Below are 19,862 nucleotides of genomic sequence, written 5' to 3'. Positions count from 1 at the left end.
GGGGCCGGCACGTGCCCTGCGCTGGAGGGGAGCATCCCTCGCACGGGGAGAGTCCCTCGCACGGGGAGCACGCCTTGCGTGGGGAGCTCGCCTGTGTTGCTCGACTCCTCAGACCTGCTCTGCCCCGCATCTCTGGCGGCTCCGCGTCCCAGTCGCGGTGGGAGGAAGGTCTCTCTTGCACAAGCCGGGACGCCTGGGGCTGGAGCTGGGCTGCAAACGAGGGGCAGGATTTGGCCGGACAAACGCAGACCCCCCTCCCCGACTGCCCCCGTGCAAAACATCTCCATCCCAGCGGAGCATCGGGGCTCTCTCCGCTGCCCAGGGAGAGGATGGGCACCCATGGGTGCTGCGCTCCCTTCGGCGCCAGCTCCCAAGTAGGTCAGATGAGTCACCTGCCAGAAATGCCCTCTGCTCGCGGCGATGTGCCAAGGCGGGGATGGCTTTTCCATCAGCGGCCACCGCAGCATCCCTCCCATTTCTCCCCCAGCCCATGGGATGGGCGAAGGGGGGCTGCGGCACTGGGTCGCACACACTCCCCCCCCCAGCTCCAACCGTTTCCCCAATGCAGCACCTGCAAAACGCTCCCTCTGGCAGCCCCAGACCCTTCCCCACGCTGGGGTGAGGGTCCAGGCATGTGCCCGCAAGGGGGTCCAAGCCCTCCGTGGGGTCCTGCGGCAAGAGGCTGTGCAGACCCCACAATCCCCAGTCGTGGAAGCTCCCGGCGAGGGAACAGCCCCCGGCCAAGGAAGCGGGGGCCGGTGCTTTGCTAGCGCTGTCGGCAGGCTGAGCTTTCCCCAGCCCTTGGCTCCAGAGCCATGCTGTTTGCTGCCAGAGGGTGAAGGCGATGACACCCCAGCACATCACCTGGATTTTCCTGCCAGGCTTGAAGGGCAGAGCAGCCCACACCCGGTAAGCGTGGTGGCGAGTGTGGTTGCAAACCACCCCAGGAGAAATCCCTGGCGCTGGTGATGCGGGACTGCTGCTGGTGATGCTGAAAGCACCCGGTGCAGTGGGGTCACCTTCCTCCTCCCCTGTCCCACCACCGGGACCTGTTTTCCTCCAGCTACAGACCCCACTGGGATGGAAACATGGCCATCACGGCTCCCCACGCCATTCTGGACCCTATCCCAGCACCGCAGCCTCTGGCACCCTCTGCCCAGCTCCTTCCCCAGTGCCACAGGGCCGACATGAGCCCGGCCAGGACAGCAGGACAGACGGACGCATCCCGCCAGCCCCTTCGCCGACGCAGTAGGGTGACAGAGAGGCAAGACCGGCTGATCCTCAGGCTGTTTATTGGCATCTCCCTCGGCTCAGCCCGGGCGCCACGGCCCCGCCGGGCTGGTGCCTGGCTCACCGGTAGGCACTGCGGGGGTTTTGCCATGCAGAGACCACCAACACGGCCACGGCCCTGTAGCCCCCACCCCGGGGCATCGCTGTCCCCTCGTGCTCCCAGGTCTCTGCACAAAACCCCATTAAAAAAAAAAAAAAAAACCCAAACCACCAGAAATGCAAAGGGGTGGTTACGGTCGCCGCATCGCCCCGTCTGAGCCCTCGCCAGAGCCTCTGCACGGCTCCGGGGTGCAAAATCAGCGGGGACACCAGCACCTCGTGCACCCCGGTGGGGCTCTCCTGGGGTTTAAGTCCTGGGTTCTCCTCGGGGGGGGGGGCTGTGCTGGGCCAGGCACAAATGAGGGGGGGAATTAATTGCCCCTGGGTTCCTAGCACAGTGGCTGCCCCCTTCTCCCAAAGGCTGGGGGATCCAGGGTGGGGGTTTCCTGGCCAGCGCTTTTTAAGATCAGCAGAGCTCCTCTTCTCCTCTGCAGTCGGGGGGTCTCTGTCACCGCTTGTCCCCAGGTCCTGGGGGAGCCAGAAGCGGAGGCTGGCGGAGGGACCGGGGTTTGGCACGGCGAGAGCCCCTGCACCCAGCCCGGCAGCACCCATGGGACCCCAGTCAGCAGCTCGGGGGCAGCCAGGGCAAGTGCCAAGGGCAAAGTCGGGTCCAATCCTGCCGGCACCCCGAGCCCTCCAGCCCCACCTCAGCCGAGGAGTCCGTAACACAAAGCTTTGGCCAAAAAGAGGAGCTGGGTTTTTTCCCTAGCCCCAGGGAAGGCGCTCGGCGTTCTGCTCCGGCACTGCTGAGAAAGCGAAACACCTGAGGCCGCTGCCCACCACGGTACTGCTGCCATCCCCAAGGCCCTTCGGCCTCTCTGCTTCCTCCTCCTCTTCTCCCCCTTGCCACTTTTTTCTTTTTTCTTAATTTCTTGGGGCTTTTCTTTTTTTTTCTTTTTTTCTTTTTTTTTTATGTTTTTTTTTTTTCCTCCTGTTTGTTTTTGCTTCTGTTTAAATATCAAACAAAAGAAGAAAATCCAGCGATGGGGGCTCTGGAACCAGGGGCCAGGCTACTGGGTGGACGGTAGAGTGTACCGGGCTGGCTGGGGGGGTTGCCGGGGGTCTGGGGGGTGGGAGTCCTGCTGGCTTTGGGGCGGAAAAGGCTGCCCTGCTGCGTGGAGGTACTGTTGGAGAGGGGCGCGTGGTCGGGCTCCCCCGAGTCGCTCTCGGTGTAGCTGTACGCCTGCGCCCGTGAGATGCCCTTCTGCTGCCGCCGCCACGAGTTGTAGTAGGTAGGGTCGCTGATGTAGTGGTTGACGAAGGAGTGGGCTTTCTGGTGGCCGGGGTCCACCTCGTATTCGCTGTCGCTGCCCTAAAAGAACAGGATGGGGAGGTGAGCATGAGGTGGGGGGGCATCACCCACCAGCCCCCAAAACAGGGTGACCTTTCCCAGTGCTTTTTTGGGGATGCTGGCAAGCACATCCCAAAAGACTTTAGGGGCTGGGACGGCTGCAGCGCCGCTGGGGTGTTTCTGCCTCTTGCTAAAGCAAAATAAAACCTCATACAAAAGGGCTGCAGGGTCCTGGGGCTCCGGGGGGGGGGGTCCCCCGAGACCATGATACCCCCAGGCTGACGGAGAGGGTGTTTTTGGGAGGCGGGTGCTGGCGACCCTGCCTGCCCGCTGGCAGTAATTGGATTCAGCTTCCCCCGGCCGTGCACAAAGGGCCCATTGAGGGCGGTGGGGAAGCTGCTCCGAGCCAGCGCCAGCTCCCGCCGCTCTTCACAGCTCCTCAAAAGCCACTCGAGCCTCGCTCAGGCAAGAGGGAGTGGAGCCGGCATCTGCTGCGCAAAGGCAAAAGAAACAGCCGGTGCAGGCAACGACATGGGGGCCCCCTGGGGCCGATCCCCCTCCTGCTCGGCGACAGCCGTGGGGACCCCCAGGACCTTCCCCTGGGCTTCAGCCTCGTCTTTTCAGATGCCGCCCAGCATCCACCCCGGGGGCAACGCTCCCACGGCCTCCCCCGGAGCTGCTTGCCTGAGGAGCTGCCCGCGGCCACGCTCCTGCCCGGCCACAGCTGCCCGTTTCTCCCGGAGGAGACAAAGGTGCCATTTTGTGGGATTGGCAGAGCCATGGCCGTTGCCACCAGCGACCGGGCAGCGGGACAGTCCCCAACCCCGCTGCCCTCCCGTCCCCTGTCCTCGGCAGCCCTGGGGCTGGGGGCTACACACGGGCTGGGGGCTGTGCCAGCTTCGCTCTGGCTCCGTGCCGCGAACCCACGGGGGATGCTGCTGCCTAAAAAGCAGGATGGGGTAGGAGAGAGCGACCAGCATTCCTTTTCCCAAATGCACGCCAGGACCTGCATCGTGGTGGGCAGAGGGCAGGGGCGACGCTCAGGGAGGGCTCCCAGCACCGTCCACCCTCTCCAAGGTCCCCGTCCCCATGGGCAGCCCCGGGCGGTCACCTGAGAGTCGGAGACCTCGGAGGGCTTCTCCGTCAGGCTGCTGCTCTCGGCGGGGATCAGGTCGTTGTACTTGGTCACGTCCTCGTCCGAGTAGTGGAGGCTGCCGGGGCTGGGCCGTGGCGGGGACCTTGGGGAGAAGTGGGTGCTCAGCGTAGGTCCCCCATTGGGGCTGTGCCACACAGCGATGAGCCCAGCCGAGCCCCGGGGCAGGCGCAGGGACCACCCCCTAAGCTGTGTGGAGCCCCCACCAAGGACCCCGCCTATGGTCCATTCCCAGCTTTTCAGGCTGCTCAGCATCCTGGCACATCAGGTGCCAGCCTTCCCCAGCCCCGTGCCCATCCCACGGCGAGTGCACGACGGAGGGACAGGCACGACATCTGAAAAACTCCCCCCCCGGCCCGGGGAAGGGGCTGCGGCCAGGGGTCCCTACCGGGTGTAGATGCCATTCTTCCGGCAGAAGGAGTTCTTGACGGAGAGACGCCGGTTGTTGAGCTCCAAGGCGGGGAAGCTGCCCTCGTCCAGGCTCACCATCTCGCCGTGGCTCAGGGCGGTCGCCTTGGAACCGTTCCCTGCGGGATGGGATGCTCAGCGTTCCCCAGACCCTCTCCGGGCAGCACAGCACGGAGGGGCCTGGACCCTGCACAGGGGGGGGCCCAGGGAATGGCCCAGGGAGGGTTGTGCCAGCTCCAGCGCTGGACAGACCAAAGCCTGGGGATGCCCACGATGTGCCAGTCCTGGGGCATCGACCACGCATCAGCCCCGTGCCCAGCGCCGCCGGCCGTGCCGAGCCCTGCCCGCCTTGGCTCACACCCTGACCTGCCCCATCGCCTCTGGCTCCCGGCTCAGCCGCTCTGTTTGCTTAACGAGGAGGTCTGGATTTTCCCCACAATTTGAGCCCTTGATACAGCTAAGAAAACAGAGCTGTGTTTGACTAATCCCAATGACCTCTGCCGAGCCCCTGGGCTGCCCTCCCTCTGCAGCTGACAGCGGGACAAGTCGCTTATTTAATCTCTAGTTCCCAGTGCTCTCCGGGAAGCCCACAGCATCTTTATCGGATATCACCGAGTCTCTGGAGGAGCCGTGCCCCAAGGCAGGCTCCCACCACCCCGCTCAGACCCCAAAGGCAGGCAGGGAGGCCCCGGAGAGGCTCCCATGGGATTGAGGCTCTGCATCCTCCAGCAGGCACCCCAGAGGGTCCCATCACCACCCACCACATCCCTGGCACTCACCTGAGTCTGACTTCTTGGCGTACTTCTTGCTCTGCCCGCGGATGATGAGCACAAAGACGAGCAGGAGGATGAAGATGAGCCCCACCAGGGCGATGACCACCAGGAACCACCACTCCTCATAGAACGGGTTGGCTTTCTGGGCTGGGGCACAGCAGGGAGGATCAGAGGGGGACAGGCATGGGGGGCAAACCAGTATGGGTGGGTGGACCCCGCTGCAGGGCATGGAGTCTCCTTGGGGAACTTTGTGAGACCTGGATCCACGTGAGGGAGGGGGTTAAAGGGGGATAGCAGGAGGCTTTGCAAGGGGAGTGCTGGCAGAAGCTGCTGGCAGCAAGAGCTGGGGCTCTGTAGGAGCCAGGCAGGGTCAGGGAGATGGGTTTCAGTGATGGCCATGGGAACAGAGCAATGCTGGGACTCTCCCTCCGGCACAGGGGTGACAGCATCCCCCCGGGGACACCCACATGCTGCCCCCGCTGGCTACCTGACACGGAGGGGGAAGGCGTGCTGGGGGTCCCATAGCCATAGTCATTCACAGCGATGACGCGGAAGTCGTAGCTGACCCCCTGCTTGAGGATGTCCGTGCTGAAGGTGTAGGAGGTCACCTCCTTGGGGATGTCCTTGATGAGGATGTCCCAGAGCCCCTCGTCTGGAAAAGAGAAGGCGCCTAGGAGGGGGAGACTGGCTCTGCAGGACTCCCCAGGGCGAGAGGCTGATCTCCCTCCATCCAGGAGAGTGTGCCCTACGCCATCTGCCTGGCCCTCCCAGCCCCGGCAGGCACCGAGCTCACTCGCTGCAGCATCATTAAAAAGCCGTAGCGATGCACGCAGCTGATCGATCGCCTGCCCTGCTCAAAAGCCCAGGGCAAGGCAGCTCCCTGGGGACCTGCTCCCACTGCAGCCCCGGAGCAGCGCCCGCAGCTCCACAGGAGTGAGGGGTTTCCCTCCCTGGCGCTGCTCCCGATGCGAGAAGTGGTACCGACCCCCGTTAGCGATCGATTGGGTCGTCTGAGCTGCGGTCTCTGCGGCAGGGAGAAATAATTAACTCGGGGCTGCAGGAGAGAGTGTGGCCGTGCCTGCTGGCTCCCTGCCGCGGGGATGGGTTGTCCCAGCTTCCAGCCCTGCCTGCCCTGCATACACAGGAACAGGGTCCCCCTGTTTTGGGATAGCCTTGGTAGCCCTCAAACCCCCTTGCGTGGTTGGGGAGCATCAGGACCTCCGTGCCCGCGAGAGCAGCAGCATCGGCAGCGTGGTCCTCACGGACCGGCACATGGCCGACATCCCAGACGCCCGGGTCCTGATCCCCAGCCCAGCCTGCCGGGTGGCCTGGGAGAGGTCAGCACTCCTTGCCTCAGTTTCTCCTGAATCCAAGGCACTGCTGATATTGAGGTAGGGATGGAAAGCAGACAGGAGCTGCAGTACCTGAAGGACGGGCTTCGATGACGTATCTGGTGATGGGTCCTTGGCCGGGGTCCCCACTTGACCAGTGGATGGTGATAGCCGAGCCGTAGCGAGAGATGAAGGGCTCGCCAGGGGGGCCGGGGGCACCTGAGGACCCAGAACAGAGCTGGAGGCGTGGGGGTACAAACTGGCATGTGGCCATACCAGCCCTGGTGGCACTGGGGGAACTGTCCCCACCGCATCTCCTCCCTCACCCCAGCACAGCCGTCCCACACATCCCCCCCTACCTTCCCCAGGCCCCGTGGTGATGTTTGCCTCAACGTCTGGCCCGTAGGCGAAGGTTTTGGCCCGGATTCGGAACCGGTACGTCACACCCTCGGCCAGGTCCTTCACCTTCATCCACAGCGGGCTGTTCCCTTTCACATCCACTGTCACGATCTTACTGACACCTGCGGGGATGGAGGCTGAGCTGGGTCTTCCCCGGAGCCCTCCCAGCTCCTGCCAATGCCCCCAGCCTCCCCCCAGCACCCCCCGCCGTGCCCTCACCGTCCACGGGCATGCAGGGCTCGTAGACCAGCCTGTAGCCCTCCAGGACGCCGTTGGGCAGCGGTGGTGGCTCCCAGGACACGTTCACCGATGTGGTGGTCAGCTCGCTGAATCGGATGGAGCCGGGAGCGCTGGGGGCTGTGAGGGAGCAGGGTGGCCGGGGCCAGCTCAGCACTCCCAGGGGTGACCCCCAGCACCAAAGCAGCCCCTCTCCCTGCCTCTACTTTAACGGGGCTGGGGCACTCGTCATCACCATCTCACACCACCCTGGTGCCACCCCACTGCGCCCTCATCCCCACTAAAGCAAAGACCCTGCCAGGCCACCGCGCACAGCTGGGGGAATGAGTCTCCTTCTCCTTGTCTCTCCTCCTGAGACCTTCACCCTTCCCAAATCTCAGCCAAGACCTTCACCTCCACGTGCCCCCAGCCCACAAACCCTCTGGGGTGAGCCCAGGGCTGGTCTCTGCTCAGGATTGCAGGAGCTGGGGTGCAGCTGGGATGAAGGGGCATCAGCCAGACATCACTGGAGCTGGACCCACGGAGACACCTCCCCGCAGAGCCCAGGGGCAGGAGGGTCTGGATGTGACCCTGCTGAGTGAAGGGCTGGGGGCAGCCGTGCCATGGGCCCCACCTGCCTGCTGCGTTCGCCCCTTGACGGGGGGGCTGCGGGGTCCGTCTCCCGCAGCATTGAAGGCGGCGACGCTGACCCAGTACGAGGTGTACCCCGTCAGGTTCTTCAGCTTCACCCCGTTCTCGGGCAGAAAGAGCGTCTTCACCCGCGTGCTCTCGTTCTGGCTCTGGGCCTCCCAGAAGTGGATCTGCAGGAGGAGGAGGGCGCATGGAGACCCGGGTGATGCACAGATCCAGCCCATCTCGCCTTCCCCACACCCTTTGCTATGGCCAAACACCCTGCGCAGCCCCGTCCGGGCTCCTAAGCCCCTGTATCCCAGAGTGGCTGGGGGTCTGAGCATGTCGGAGTGAATGGAACGGCTTCTCCTCCAGGATGGCTCCAGGCTGTGCTGGGCATCAGACACGACCCCCGCTCGCAGCTGGCTCAGGACCCAGCATCAGCACGCTAAGATCACCTTTGAGCTGTGCCTAATTCTCAAAGGACGGCTCCGGGCAGGAGGAACCACCGTGGATGTGACCAAGGAGGTGCCTAGAAGCGTGGGGCTGGGCATCCCGGCTGCATCCCGGCTCCATCCCGGCTGGATCCGAGGACCGACAGCGCCATCTGCCGCCCCGCCGCCGCTCGGCACCGGGATGGGACACCCGGCATCTCCCCGGGATACTCAGCATCTCCCCGGGATACCCAGCATCTCCCCGGGATACCCAGCATCTCCCCGGGATACCCAGCATCTGCCCCGAATCCCTTCCCCAACGGCATCCATAGCATCTCCCAGGGCACCCAGCATCTCCCCGACACCCGACATCTCCCCAGATCCAACAACGCAGCATCTCCCAGGGGAGCTCAGCACCCCCCAAAGACACCCAGCATCTTCCCAGGGCACCCCGTGCCCCTCCTCTGCCAGGAACCCAGCACCTTCCCAGTGCACCCAGTGTCTCTGAGCCCCGGCTCGGTGCCAGCCCCCCAGGACGCGGTACCTTGTAGCCCTGGATGTCCCCGTTCTGGCTCTCGGCCGGTGGCGGTTCCCAGGTGACATCCAGCTGGGTGGCCGTGGCCGCCTGCACCGCCACATTCTGCGGCGCGCCGGTGGGCACTGTGCCGAAGGAGGGGACAGTGTCACAGCCCAGCCGGGACCAGGGAGGGGAAAGCCCCCCCTTGATGCGAGGGTCCCACTGCCTTGTTTTGGCGTGAGTGTGGGGTACCAGGGCAGTGGAGCCCCCTCCCCGCAGCTCCCGGCCGTGGGCAGCACCTCGCCAGGCAGGACCGTGCTGGCAGACTCACCCGCTTCGCCCACGAAGACCTCCTGGGGGGGGCTGGGGGGGCCCTCACCCACGGCATTATACACACTCATGCGGATCTCGTAGCGCCGGTGCTTGCTTAGATCTGCAGGGGGGAAAGGGGAGAAGGGGTGAGCGGAGCCCTCCCCACAGCCGGAGGTGTGGGGGTCCTGCTACCCCCGGGGGACCCAGCAGAGCCCCCCCTTGCTGGGGGTGCTCCCCAAGGAGCAACAGGAGCAGACAGGCAGAGGTGTTCCCCCGGGCACGGGGCATGCGGTTCACCCCACGGCACAGGCAGGCAGAGGGGAGGGACACACCGGGGGGGTGGCAGTGGGGAGGACACGTACGGGGGGGGCAGGGGAGCGGTGACTTACTGTCCAGCTCATACTGGGTGAGGGAGACCTCGCTGAGGTTGTGCACGGCGTAGACGGCTGGGTGGCACAGGGCAGGGAGAGCAGGCAGCCGGTTAGTCCCGCAGGTGGCACGAGTGGGTTCCCACCTCTGAGCACCCACCCCAGCACAGCTGCCCACCCCAGGGTGAGCCATGGGTCCCCTGCAAGGGTCCTGTCACCCCCTCAGGAGCCAATGGAGCTGTCACAGCACCACGGAGCCTTTCCGTCCTCCAGCCCCATCCCCTGAGTGGCACAAGCTGGGCATCGGGGTCTCCGCAGGGGGGTCTGACCACGGCTAAGAGTGGTGGATGGGGCGAAGTCCGGTCTTGGGCTCTGCCCTTGTCACTCGTGTCTCTGCTGTCCCCAGAGTGGATGCGACCCTGTTCCCTTTGGGGTCTGAGGACGGCAGCAGACCCAGACACACACAGCGGGACGTCACACAGACACCCACGTTAGGTGCAGACACACGGACACCCACGCTACAGGGACACGGGGGCTGAGCACAGCGGGACTGAGCCAGCGACACCACAGACAAGCGTGTTAGGGACCATGGACCTGGTGGCACGAGGGGGCCGGTGACAGCTCCGTGGGGCACAGCCGAACCCTGACAACTCCAGGCTGGTACCCAGGAGAGGCCGTGGAGCGCAGGATGCTGCCCTGCACCATCCTCCATCTGCCACTGCTGGGTCACACACCCCCCCCCAGCCACGCACCCCCCAGGGTCCACAGGCACTCACGGGTGAGCTCGGCCCACGTGGCGCCGGGGTTGCCGATGCCGCGCAGGGTGAAGCCGCGCAGGCTGTCGTACACCAGCTCGCGGTAGCGGAGGCGGAAACCCAGCAGGATCCCGTTGATCTTGTCCTCGGCTGGGGGCTGCGTGGGGAGGACGGTGAGGGGCTGCTCTGACCCGGGGCTCCCCGGCACCCCGAGACGGCTGTCCCCAGTACGCCCCGGTGTCACCTCCCAAGGGGGCAAGCGGCCGGCCCCGTGACACTCCGCAAGGCGGAGGGTACTGTACCTGCCAGCGGATGAGCACCGACGTGGTGGTATGCGGGGTGACGGACAGGATGGTGGGGGCTTCCTCGGGGGCTGGTGGGGGGGGAGAAGCGGGCGGTGAGGGTTCAGAGATGCCCTGGGCATGGGGGGATGCCCAAGTAAGGGGGCAACCCCTCTCCCTGCCCCAGGAGCCGCAGCCTGCTCTGACCTGCCTGCAGGGTGGTGAGCGACTCCGACTCCTCGCTGTACTCGCTGTCCCCGATGTCGTTCGTCGCCTTCACGCGGAACTTGTAGGAGGTGAAGGGCTTCAGCCTGGATGGAAGCAGAGCGGGTCGGTGATGGCGAGACCGGTGGACGACCCCGTAAGCCACCCTCCCTCCCGCAGGGCACATCGGCCAGTGCTTCCCAACCTTGGCGCGAGCACTTCCCATCGGATGGGGAAACCGAGGCATGGGGCAACTGCCCAAACCAGAGCCCACCACCTCCCCGGCTCCCCATCGCGCCACGGCACTGTTGAAGGCCAACCCGCGCCTCACCTGTCCACGACGAAGGCGGTGGCGTTGTGGCTGACGGAGGCAGAGTGCAGCGCCCACTCGCCGTCGGGCAGCTCGCGGCTCTGCACCGTGTAGTAGCGGACCGGGGAGAGCCCGTCGCTGCCCGGCTCCCAGGAGAGCATCACGCTGCGGGCTCGCACCTCCTCCTGCTGGGCCAGCGGCTTCCCGGGGGGCTGCGGGCGGTCTGGGAGAGGCGAGGGGCTGGGAGCACCACGGGCACGCCGCGGGCATGCAACAGCCCCGTCCCGCAGGCTGGACCCCCACCACCATTACCTCTCTTCTCCGTGGTCACCACGAGAGCTTCGGCCGCCTCGCCCCAGCCCTTGCGGGTCTGCGCCGCGATGCGGAAAAGGTAGGTTGCCTCGGGCTGGAGGCCGGTGGCCGTGTACTGCCGGGCGCTGGGCTCCAGCACCTCCACGGTGGCCGAGTTGACGGCGGTGGTGTTGAGGCGGTGGGTGACCTGGTACGCTGTGGGGAAGGGAGCGGCACGGTGGGGCCGGTGGAGGGGATGCCGTCCTGGGCTCCCCCCGTCCCGGGCATGCCTCCCTCCTCCAGCCCTGCTCACGCAGAGGGCCAGCAACAGGGGGTTTTTGGCTCCCTGCACGGGGGAGCTCACACACAGCCAGGGACCCACCCTGCTGAGTGGGGAAACGCCAGCCCCGGGGGTAACGGGCTTCGAGATGCTCAGGGGGGTCTCAGGGAGCTGGTCTCTGCCACCCCATGCTGATCCCTGCTCTCACGGGACCTCCGGACCTGTCTGCAGAGCATCCCAGCGTGGCACAACCCGGATGGCTCCCCACCTACCCAGGATGATGCCGTTGGGGGCCGCGGGTGGCTGCCAGATGAGCCGCACCAAGGTGGTCCTCACTTCGGGGAAGAGGATCCCCACGGGGGGCCCAGGCACTGGAGTGGGGAGAGATAGGGTTCACCGGGGAGTGCACAAGCGCGTGCAAAGTGCCAGTTCCCATCCCTTGGGAATGGGAGCCCTGGGTGTCCTGGTCAGGAGGGAGAGGGATCGTCCCAGGGAACAGGGATGGGATGGGAAGGCGTTAGGCACCCAGGGGACCCCCCCCAGCCCGTTTGGGTCTCTCTGCCCATCCAGGTGCTATTACCCACCATCATCCAGCGTCCGCTCGAGGACGGGGGGCCGGCTGGGCACACCGTCACCGATCCTGGTGAAGGCCAGCACACGGATCTCATACAGCGTGTATTTGCCCAGCCCGGTCAGCTGGGCGCTGCGGGAGGCATTGCCCTCCGCCAGCCAGAACTGGGCACGCGTGTCTAAATCCTTCTCCTTGTACATCACCTGCAACAGACCCCGAGTGACACGGCCGGACAGGGCTACAGCCCCAGGATGGAGCAGGGTGGCAAAATTTGGCACGGGTGGGCACCATCTCTTGGAGGTGGCACAACCGGGGACCTGGCAGGCTGCAGGGTGATTCCCCCCCCAATATTCCCGGGTGTGCGGGTGAGGTTGGCAGGGCACGGGGCAGGGTTGCAGGCAAGCAAAGCCGCAGCACCGGGGCTGGGGTAGGTGCTCACCTTGTAGCCCAGGATGAGGCCGTTGCAGTCTGCCTCGGGGATGTCGCTCCATCGCACCAGCATGCTGCTGGAGGAGGTGGCCAGCGCCGAAACGTTGCTGGGGCCAGAGGAGGGCACTGGAGGGGGGAGTGAGAGTGGGGGTCAGTGGCCAGATCCAGCCGGGGTGGGTGCCCGGTGCTGCAGGGTGGGCAGCGGTACCTGACTCCCGGGTGCGTCCCACCACCGAGCGGCTCCAGGGCCCCGAGCCGATGCCGTTGAAGGCTTGGACCTGCACCCGGTATTCGGTCCACTCCTCCAGGTCCTCGATGGTGTACTCCCGCTCCACGCGGTCGTGGATGACGTGCATCGCCGGCTGCCCTCGCCCGTCCGAGCGTGCGTACCGGATCTTGTAGCCCACGGCGTCGGGGTTCCCGTTGTACTCCTGCTCCAGGAGGGGCTGACCCCAACCGGCAGAGATGGGCACCATCGCTCCCAAGTTCCCGCAGCCACCCCAGCATGGCTCCCCACCCTCCCACCTGCCCCCACAAGCCCTGCGCCCGTGGGCACAGACACCCCCCCCGAGCCACGGTGTGTCCCCCCTCACCATCCAGCGCAGCCACAGGCTGGTCTCGCTGGCTGTCCTCAGGGTGACGTTGGCGGGTGCCGTGTCCGGGGGGGCCTGGAGGGTCTGAATTCTTCGGGAGGGCAGGCTGGGGGGGCTGGTGCCCACGATGTTCACCTGCCGCATGCGGAAACTGAGAGACGAGAGGGGGGGTCACGGCGGGGGGCGAGAGGGCTCCGGTCCCTTGGGGAGGATGCCATGGAACCATCCTGGCCACTCGCCTGTAGTAGGTGTAGGGCTTCAGGTTGGGCACCTCCATGGAGCGGGCATCGGGCTCGTTAGCGAGCTGGTGGACGAGCCCCCACTCTTCAGCCTCGCCGCTCTGGCCCACCTGTGGGATGGGAGTGGGGTGAGCTGTTCCCCAGCACCCCCTCACCCCCCCCCCCCAGCCGCCCCGTACCTGTGCCTCCACCTGCCAGCGGGAGATGGAGGTTTTGCCGTCGTAGCCGGGGCGAAATTGGAGGGTGACGGAGCGGGGTCCGATGTTGGAGATGCCCAGGTTGGTGGGAGCACCGGGGAGCTCTGCAGGGAGAGGGTAGGGTGGGTGGCACCGGCCGCTCGCCCCCAGCACCGCCCGCAGCCTGTCGGCATCCCCGCACCGCCGCGCTCACCTGGTGGTACCCCGGAGGAGATGGTGGAGGAGGAGACCTGGCCCTGGCCCTTGGACGTCATGGCAGCTACCTCGATGGTGTAGGTGGTGAGGGCGGTGAGACCGGTGACGCGGTACTCCAGGGTGACGTTGGGCAGGTAATGCGTCACCCGCGTGTTGGTGCGGTTGTATTCTTCCCACGAGATCCGGTAGCCTAAAAAGTGCCATGTGCCATCAGCCCCCATCATTGCCTACCTACCCCGAGGGGCTGAGTGGGGCCAGGGGAGATGCTGCGGGGTAGGAAGGGGACCGGGGGGAGGATGCTGCGGGGTGGGAAAGGGACCGGGGGGAGGATGCTGCGGGGTGGGAGATGCTGCGGGGTGGGAGATGCTGCGGGGTGGGAGATGCTGCGGGGTGGGAGATGCTGCGGGGTGGGAGATGCTGCGGGGTGGGAAGGGGAGCAGGGGGAGGATGCTGCAGGGTGGGAAGGGGGCTGATGTGAGAGCCAGGTACCCGTCGGTGCTCCCTTACCCGTCAGGATGCCGTTCTTCTCCAGCGGCTCTTGCCAGCTGACTTTCAGGGACGTGTCCAGGATGTCACTGAAGCTGAGATGTCCCACGGGGCCAGGCACTGCCCAAAGACACCCAGGCTCAGCACGCAGCCGCACACCCGAGGGCAGGAGCCCTCGGCACCCACGGGACCCCCGCAGGGAGCGAGCGTGGAGGGGACTCCCCTTGCCCGGGGCTTCCCGGGGCTCAGCGGCACCCCGGTTCCACATCCCCACCGGCAACACCAGTGGGACCGAGTGCCCCATTTCGGGGCTGCTCCCACCCTCCCCGGGAGCCGCGGGTGGGCAGGGTCCGTCCCGCGGGAACGCAGAGCCTCCCCGTACCGTCCTCGTGGGTGCGCACCAGCTGGGGGGGGCTGCGCGGGCCGTCCCCCGGCGTGGTGAAGCACAGCACCGAGGTGAAGTACTCGGCGAATTTCCGCAGCCCGGCCACGTAGCCCACGTGGACGCTGTCCTGGAAATTGGGCCGCACCGTCACCACCGTCGCCTCTTCCTCGTGCTCCGGCTCCCAGGCGATGAGCTGCGGGAAGAAGGAGCTGGGACAACGATACCGGGTACCGGCATCCCCGCCGCGCACATCGGTACCACAAACACCCTCCTCCGGGGCACCTCCGGCCTCTCCTTATTTATTCAGAGTTGATTAAATATCAATTAATTGCGCAGGGAACACTTGATGCCTTTAACAGCATGTGTTTACCCCTACGAGCCGATACGGAACGCGTGCTTTGTGATTAACTCCCATTGATAACGGCGTGTAATCGCCCACTCGCCTGCATTTAGGAGGGATGTTTGGGCATTTAATTGGTATTGTGCGAGATAGCCTATAGCAACTTAATTAAATACTAATTAGGCCCTAAAAATACTAATCAAAAATACTAAGTGGCATTTAATAAGAATGTTAAATATCCTACTTGCTCTGGTTATCTCATTCAGTGGCAATTAAATTTCTGAACTTCTTTTGAGTGGATTAAGAAACAAGTTGAATGTTTTAATTCAATTTCATTAATGTAAATTTGAATTAATTGCAATTTGGAATTAATTACAGAGCATGGGAGGCTCCGAGCCCATGCAAGTGTTAAATCTCAGTAACTATTATTTTAACAGTCAGGCCGGAACCAATTAAAATCTGGGGTTTCGGCGAGGAGAAGTCGAGCCAGTTTGTGAAGGTCGGCTGAGGAGTTTCCCCGCCCCGGCTGCCCTGATTTTGGGGAGACCCGCAGGAATCGCCCCTCACCTTGTACCCCTGGTTGATGCCGTTGATGAACTGGGGGCTGGGGGGGTTCCAGGTGAAGCGGATGGTGGTGGAGTTGGTGGCCTCGGTCTGCACGTTCCCCGGCGGCACCGTGGGGACTGCCGGGATGAAAGGATGGCTCACAGTGGCTCCAGCTCCGCAAGGTCCCCTCCATCAGCCAGGTGCCGACCCCTTGGGACCCCCAGCACCCAGGGTGGTGCCCCAAGACACCCCTGACTGAGCCAGCCCTGCCCTGGCTCTGCAGCCCCTGCTCATCCCTCCCCAGCAGGTCCCCGTCTCCCTGGGACCCCCAAACCCATCCTCCCGCCACCCATCCCCAACAGCCCCATGGCACAGCCTGTCGCCATCGGGGCGAACGCCAACCTCCTGCCCGTCCCTGCCCGTCCCTGCCTACCTCCCTGCAGCGTCCACTCGGTCACCTTCATGCTGTACACCCCCAAGCCGGCGCTGTTGTACGCCGCCACCTCAATCTCATAGTTGGTCCAGATGATGAGGTCCTCCAGGAGCAGGTTGTTGACGTCGGCGTTGGTGATGTTCTTGAACTGGTAGCCCACAGGCAACCCAGCCAGGCAGTACCTGGGGAGCAGGGGCTGTCAGAGCTGCTGGCATCCTCACCGGCACCCCGGGATGCCAGGGATGGGGCACCCGCGCTCCCCCTTCGGTGCCTACCGGATGATGTAGCCCTTGAGGACACCGTTCTGGTGGCTTTCGGGGGGCGGCTGCCACTGGATCATGATGGACTGGTTGGTGCGGCCGCTGGCGATGACGTTCTGGGGAGGTGCGGAGGGGGGCTCCTCAGGCAGGGACACCCTGGAGGGGGGGGGGATGAGCCAGAGATGAGCACCCAGGGCCACCGGCCCCCCCCGGGACCCCCCAGCCACGGCTCACCTCTCCGTGTCCTTGCTGAACTGCCCCCTGCCCACGTCGTTCACAGCGCAGAGGCGGAACTGGTAGGAGCGAGCGGGGACCAAGCCCCGCACCATCACCGACGTCGACTCGGGGTCCACGCTGGCCAGCAGCACGGTCCAGGGCGCGTCTGAGGGGGGGACGAGGGGGGCAGCGGGGTGGAGGACCCGACCTACAGCACATCGGGGTCCCCTGCCCAGCTTACGAGTCCCGTGGTCCCCAAGCTCCCCGCAGCATCCCTTGCCCACCGCCCGCGGGTGATGCCAGACCCCAGACTTTGCCCGGTGCCAGCCTAGCTGGGGTCAGCGGTGCCGGGGAGGTGGGAGCAGCCCCTTACTGTTTTCGGAGACCTCCACGACGTAGCGGAGCAGGGGGCTGTTGCCGTCGAAGGGCTTGGCCCAGGTGAGGTTGATGGCCCGTTTCTCCAGGGGGCTGAGGGTGGCCGTGGGGCTCTCGGGGGCGTGGGGGAGCTGCCTGGACAGGGGGGGTTAGGGAGGGGGCGGTTAGGGAGGGGGCACAGCCCAGGGCGTGGGGTGCCGGTGGGGATGAGTGTGTGTGGGGGGGGTCTCACCGGACGCGGAGGTGGGCGCTGCGCGAGTCGTTGCCCCCGGCGGAGACCACCTTGCAGGTGTAGGTGCCGATGTCGCCCGACCAGGTCTGGGAGATGTGCAGGGTGCCCATCTCGTCCAGGCGCACCCGTGGGCCGCTCTCCGGGCTCAGCGGTGCCCCGTCCTTCTCCCAGACGTACCTGTGCCGGGGGGGGGGGTGGGGTGGGTGGGGGGCACCCAGAAGTCCTGACACCCTGCAGCCCCTCACAAGGAGAAGGGACCGGGGGTCCCAGCGGTGTGCAGGGCTCCCCGTGCGCAGGGCACCAGGTGGCACTGCAGGACCGGCAGTGCAGGGCTGGGGATGGAGGCACCCACCATTTGCCCACTCCCTCCCCAAGCCCCCGGGGAAGCGGTGATAGCAGGCAGGCAGCCTGGGGGTGCCCAGACCCACCCCCACCCCCCCCAACCCTCCCAGCCCCATCGCACATACCTGACATCCACGCTGGGGTCGTGGGTGACCCCACAGCTCATGACGGCTTTGGTCCCTTTGATGACGCTCTGGTCCTGCGGCGGGTCGGTGATACGTGTCCTTGCTATGGGTTTGGGGGGACACACATGGGATGAGGCACTGGCACCCGGAGGGCTGCAGAGGTGGCATCGGCAAGGGACAGCCCAAGTTTGCACCCACGCAACCCGACCAGCCACGTGCCAGAGCCCATCCTCGGCATCCCCAGAGAGCTCCATCCTGCACCACGCACGGTGGGATGCAGCACCCAGCTGCCCGCGGAGCTGGGCAGGGTCCATCCTGCACCGTGCAGGCCGGCAGGGCGGCGGGCAGAGCCGGGTGACGCGGGCACGCTGGTGGGCACCTTACCCCAGACCACCAGGTCGGCAGACGCCTCGTCCACGCCGCGGGAGTTGGTGGCCAGGCAGGCGTAGGTGCCGGCGTCGGCGAGGTGCGCGGGGCTGACGAGCAGGCTGCCCGACTCCAGCAGGGTGAAACGCGGGAGCTGCACCGAGCCGCTGGCCAGGATCCGCTCCCCTGGGTGACACAGGGGAACCCCATCAGCAAACGGTGCCCCGGCCATCGGCCAAGCCTGGTGGCCACTGAGCCAGGTGGCCGTGGAGCTTGCGGAGGGTGCCCTGGGGCCATCGTTGCCCGCACCCCACTGCCCTCAGCCCCTTTACCTTTCTGCCACGTGATGGCCGGGCGCGGAGCCCCCGAGGTCTCGCAGTTGAGGATTACGGACATGCCATCAATCACCGTGCTGTCCTGGGGACCCCTGGTGATGTTGGGGGCGATGCCTGTGGAGTAGAGAGATGCACAGCCCCCCCTGAAGCCCTTCCCAGTGGCCAGCCTGGAGCTGACCCGCTCCTGGGGCATGGCGGGAGGTCCCATCCCCACGGGAGGGTTTCGTGGTGTTCCTGAGCCCCCCGGGGAGCCCAGCCAGGGTGTCCCAGGCACATCCCACCCACTGCCCAGGCAGAGCACCCTGGGCTCCAGGGTGGGGGGGCTGGCACCTACTGGTCACGGCCAGGTACGTGGTGGTCTGCACCTCGCCGGCCGCGTTGCGGGCAAAGCACTGGAACATGCCGGTGTCGTCGGGGACCAGCCCACTGATCTGCAGGCTGCCGTCCGCCAGGAGCTGGAAGCGGGACAGCTTCTCCAGGGGGATGAGCGCAGCATCCTTGTACCAGGCCATCTCGGGGGGGGGCACACCTGCAAAGGACAGGGCCAGGTCAGGCACGGGACCGTGGCGGCACGGGGAGGGCGGCTGGGGAGCGGCGCACCTTTGGCTTGGCAGGGGATGGCCACCACCTTCTCCATCTCGGCTGTGATGTGCCTCTCCGGCTCCTTGACGAACTGTGGCGGCTCTGCAAAGGGAAGCCCGGCGATGGGCAGGGGGTTGCGTTAAAGCTCGGGTCCTCTGGACCCGCCATCAAACGACCCTCAGTGACCCCCCCGCCTGTTGCTTCCCATCTCAGCCCCGGGGCTGAGACCGCCTCAACTCATTGCACGTGTGGTTTAGGCTGCCCGTGGCCAGGGCCTCACCCAGGACGGAGAGGTAGGCACCCTCAGCCACGGCGGGCACGCTGCTGCTGCGGAGCACAGCCTCGCACTCGTAGTAGCCGCTGTCGCTCAGCGTGGGGTTGAGGATGGTGAGCCGGCGGCTGTAGTCGCTGATGCCGCTGGAGAGGGGCACCCCGTCCTTCTTCCAGATGATGTGCAGCTTGATCAGCGGCCTGGGGTGGGGGGGTCGGGAGCATGTTGAGAGACAGCCCCAGCCCCCCTGCACCCCACCAAATCCCCACCTCACTCCATCCATTGGTACCCAGGAGCCCTGGTGGGAAGGGACCTGGGGCCACCCAGCCCTGGAGCCGGGCGATGCCGACAGGGAGATGCCCCATTCCCATCCCGTCTGCCCCGACGCCACTCGCCTGGCGTTGGCCACACACTCCATGGTCACCTCCGAGGTGCCGGCCACCACACTGGTGTTCCTGGGTGGGACAATGATGGTGGGTGCGATGGGATCAGCCGGGCCACCCACATCTGGGGAGAAGAAGGGCAGAGGGACAGCCGTCAGCACCCCCTGCTCACCCCTATGGCACCCCAGCCCCCAGCGAGGCTGACGGGGCACCCACAGCCCCACGCCTGCTCTGCCTGGCATGGAGGAGATAAAGGTAGCAGGGACCAAAGGTCCGTGGGCTCTGCTCTCCCGTGGAAAGGACGGGCAGCTCCAGCCCATCACCTTGGCATCAGGGTGCCTTCATAGCTCTCCCTAAGCCCTCTCCTCCCGCAGGAGCCTGTGGCACCAGCCCGGACCCCAGCCTGTGTGGCAGCACCGGCTGGCAGGGAGGAGGGAGAAGGGGAGTATATAAAGCAAAATGATTGCAACAATAAAAAACCCTCATGTAGGCGCTGTAAAAATGTGATCGGCTTGAAAGCTGCTGATATAGCTGAATCCATAAACATGGGCTCCAGGTTGTTTATTACGCACCAGGATGCCCGAGGTACAGAAAAACAGATTAATGGGGCAGGAGGGGA

General features: G+C 65.6%; 1 protein-coding gene across 1 annotated transcript in view; it reads right to left on the bottom strand.

The window, feature by feature from the left end:
- Positions 1-1,285: 1,285 nt before the first annotated feature.
- SDK2 (sidekick cell adhesion molecule 2) overlaps positions 1,286-19,862 on the bottom strand; it is a 50,714-nt gene continuing 32,137 nt past the window's right edge. Inside the window, exons 6-45 of the mRNA XM_075044200.1 lie at positions 19,256-19,367; positions 18,870-19,060; positions 18,608-18,691; positions 18,342-18,536; positions 18,005-18,121; positions 17,691-17,858; positions 17,307-17,409; positions 16,840-17,016; positions 16,606-16,742; positions 16,251-16,398; positions 16,032-16,172; positions 15,757-15,938; positions 15,345-15,460; positions 14,435-14,630; positions 14,074-14,172; positions 13,565-13,756; positions 13,354-13,475; positions 13,175-13,284; positions 12,936-13,086; positions 12,551-12,788; positions 12,353-12,468; positions 11,927-12,116; positions 11,615-11,713; positions 11,084-11,278; positions 10,793-10,994; positions 10,465-10,568; positions 10,279-10,349; positions 9,998-10,133; positions 9,243-9,299; positions 8,873-8,974; positions 8,569-8,684; positions 7,595-7,781; positions 6,964-7,101; positions 6,705-6,866; positions 6,439-6,564; positions 5,502-5,666; positions 5,021-5,161; positions 4,222-4,360; positions 3,792-3,918; positions 1,286-2,701 (exon numbers count right to left, since the gene is read on the bottom strand). Coding sequence (XP_074900301.1) covers positions 2,348-2,701; positions 3,792-3,918; positions 4,222-4,360; positions 5,021-5,161; positions 5,502-5,666; positions 6,439-6,564; positions 6,705-6,866; positions 6,964-7,101; positions 7,595-7,781; positions 8,569-8,684; positions 8,873-8,974; positions 9,243-9,299; positions 9,998-10,133; positions 10,279-10,349; positions 10,465-10,568; positions 10,793-10,994; positions 11,084-11,278; positions 11,615-11,713; positions 11,927-12,116; positions 12,353-12,468; positions 12,551-12,788; positions 12,936-13,086; positions 13,175-13,284; positions 13,354-13,475; positions 13,565-13,756; positions 14,074-14,172; positions 14,435-14,630; positions 15,345-15,460; positions 15,757-15,938; positions 16,032-16,172; positions 16,251-16,398; positions 16,606-16,742; positions 16,840-17,016; positions 17,307-17,409; positions 17,691-17,858; positions 18,005-18,121; positions 18,342-18,536; positions 18,608-18,691; positions 18,870-19,060; positions 19,256-19,367 — 5,906 coding nt within the window. The 3' untranslated portion in view covers positions 1,286-2,347. The remainder of the gene's footprint in view (positions 2,702-3,791; positions 3,919-4,221; positions 4,361-5,020; positions 5,162-5,501; positions 5,667-6,438; positions 6,565-6,704; positions 6,867-6,963; positions 7,102-7,594; positions 7,782-8,568; positions 8,685-8,872; positions 8,975-9,242; positions 9,300-9,997; positions 10,134-10,278; positions 10,350-10,464; positions 10,569-10,792; positions 10,995-11,083; positions 11,279-11,614; positions 11,714-11,926; positions 12,117-12,352; positions 12,469-12,550; positions 12,789-12,935; positions 13,087-13,174; positions 13,285-13,353; positions 13,476-13,564; positions 13,757-14,073; positions 14,173-14,434; positions 14,631-15,344; positions 15,461-15,756; positions 15,939-16,031; positions 16,173-16,250; positions 16,399-16,605; positions 16,743-16,839; positions 17,017-17,306; positions 17,410-17,690; positions 17,859-18,004; positions 18,122-18,341; positions 18,537-18,607; positions 18,692-18,869; positions 19,061-19,255; positions 19,368-19,862) is intronic.

Source organism: Buteo buteo, chromosome 13 (genome assembly GCF_964188355.1).
Source record: "Buteo buteo chromosome 13, bButBut1.hap1.1, whole genome shotgun sequence".
In the NCBI taxonomy this organism is placed as follows: domain Eukaryota; kingdom Metazoa; phylum Chordata; class Aves; order Accipitriformes; family Accipitridae; genus Buteo; species Buteo buteo.
This window is presented reverse-complemented; position numbering and strand designations above follow the sequence as displayed.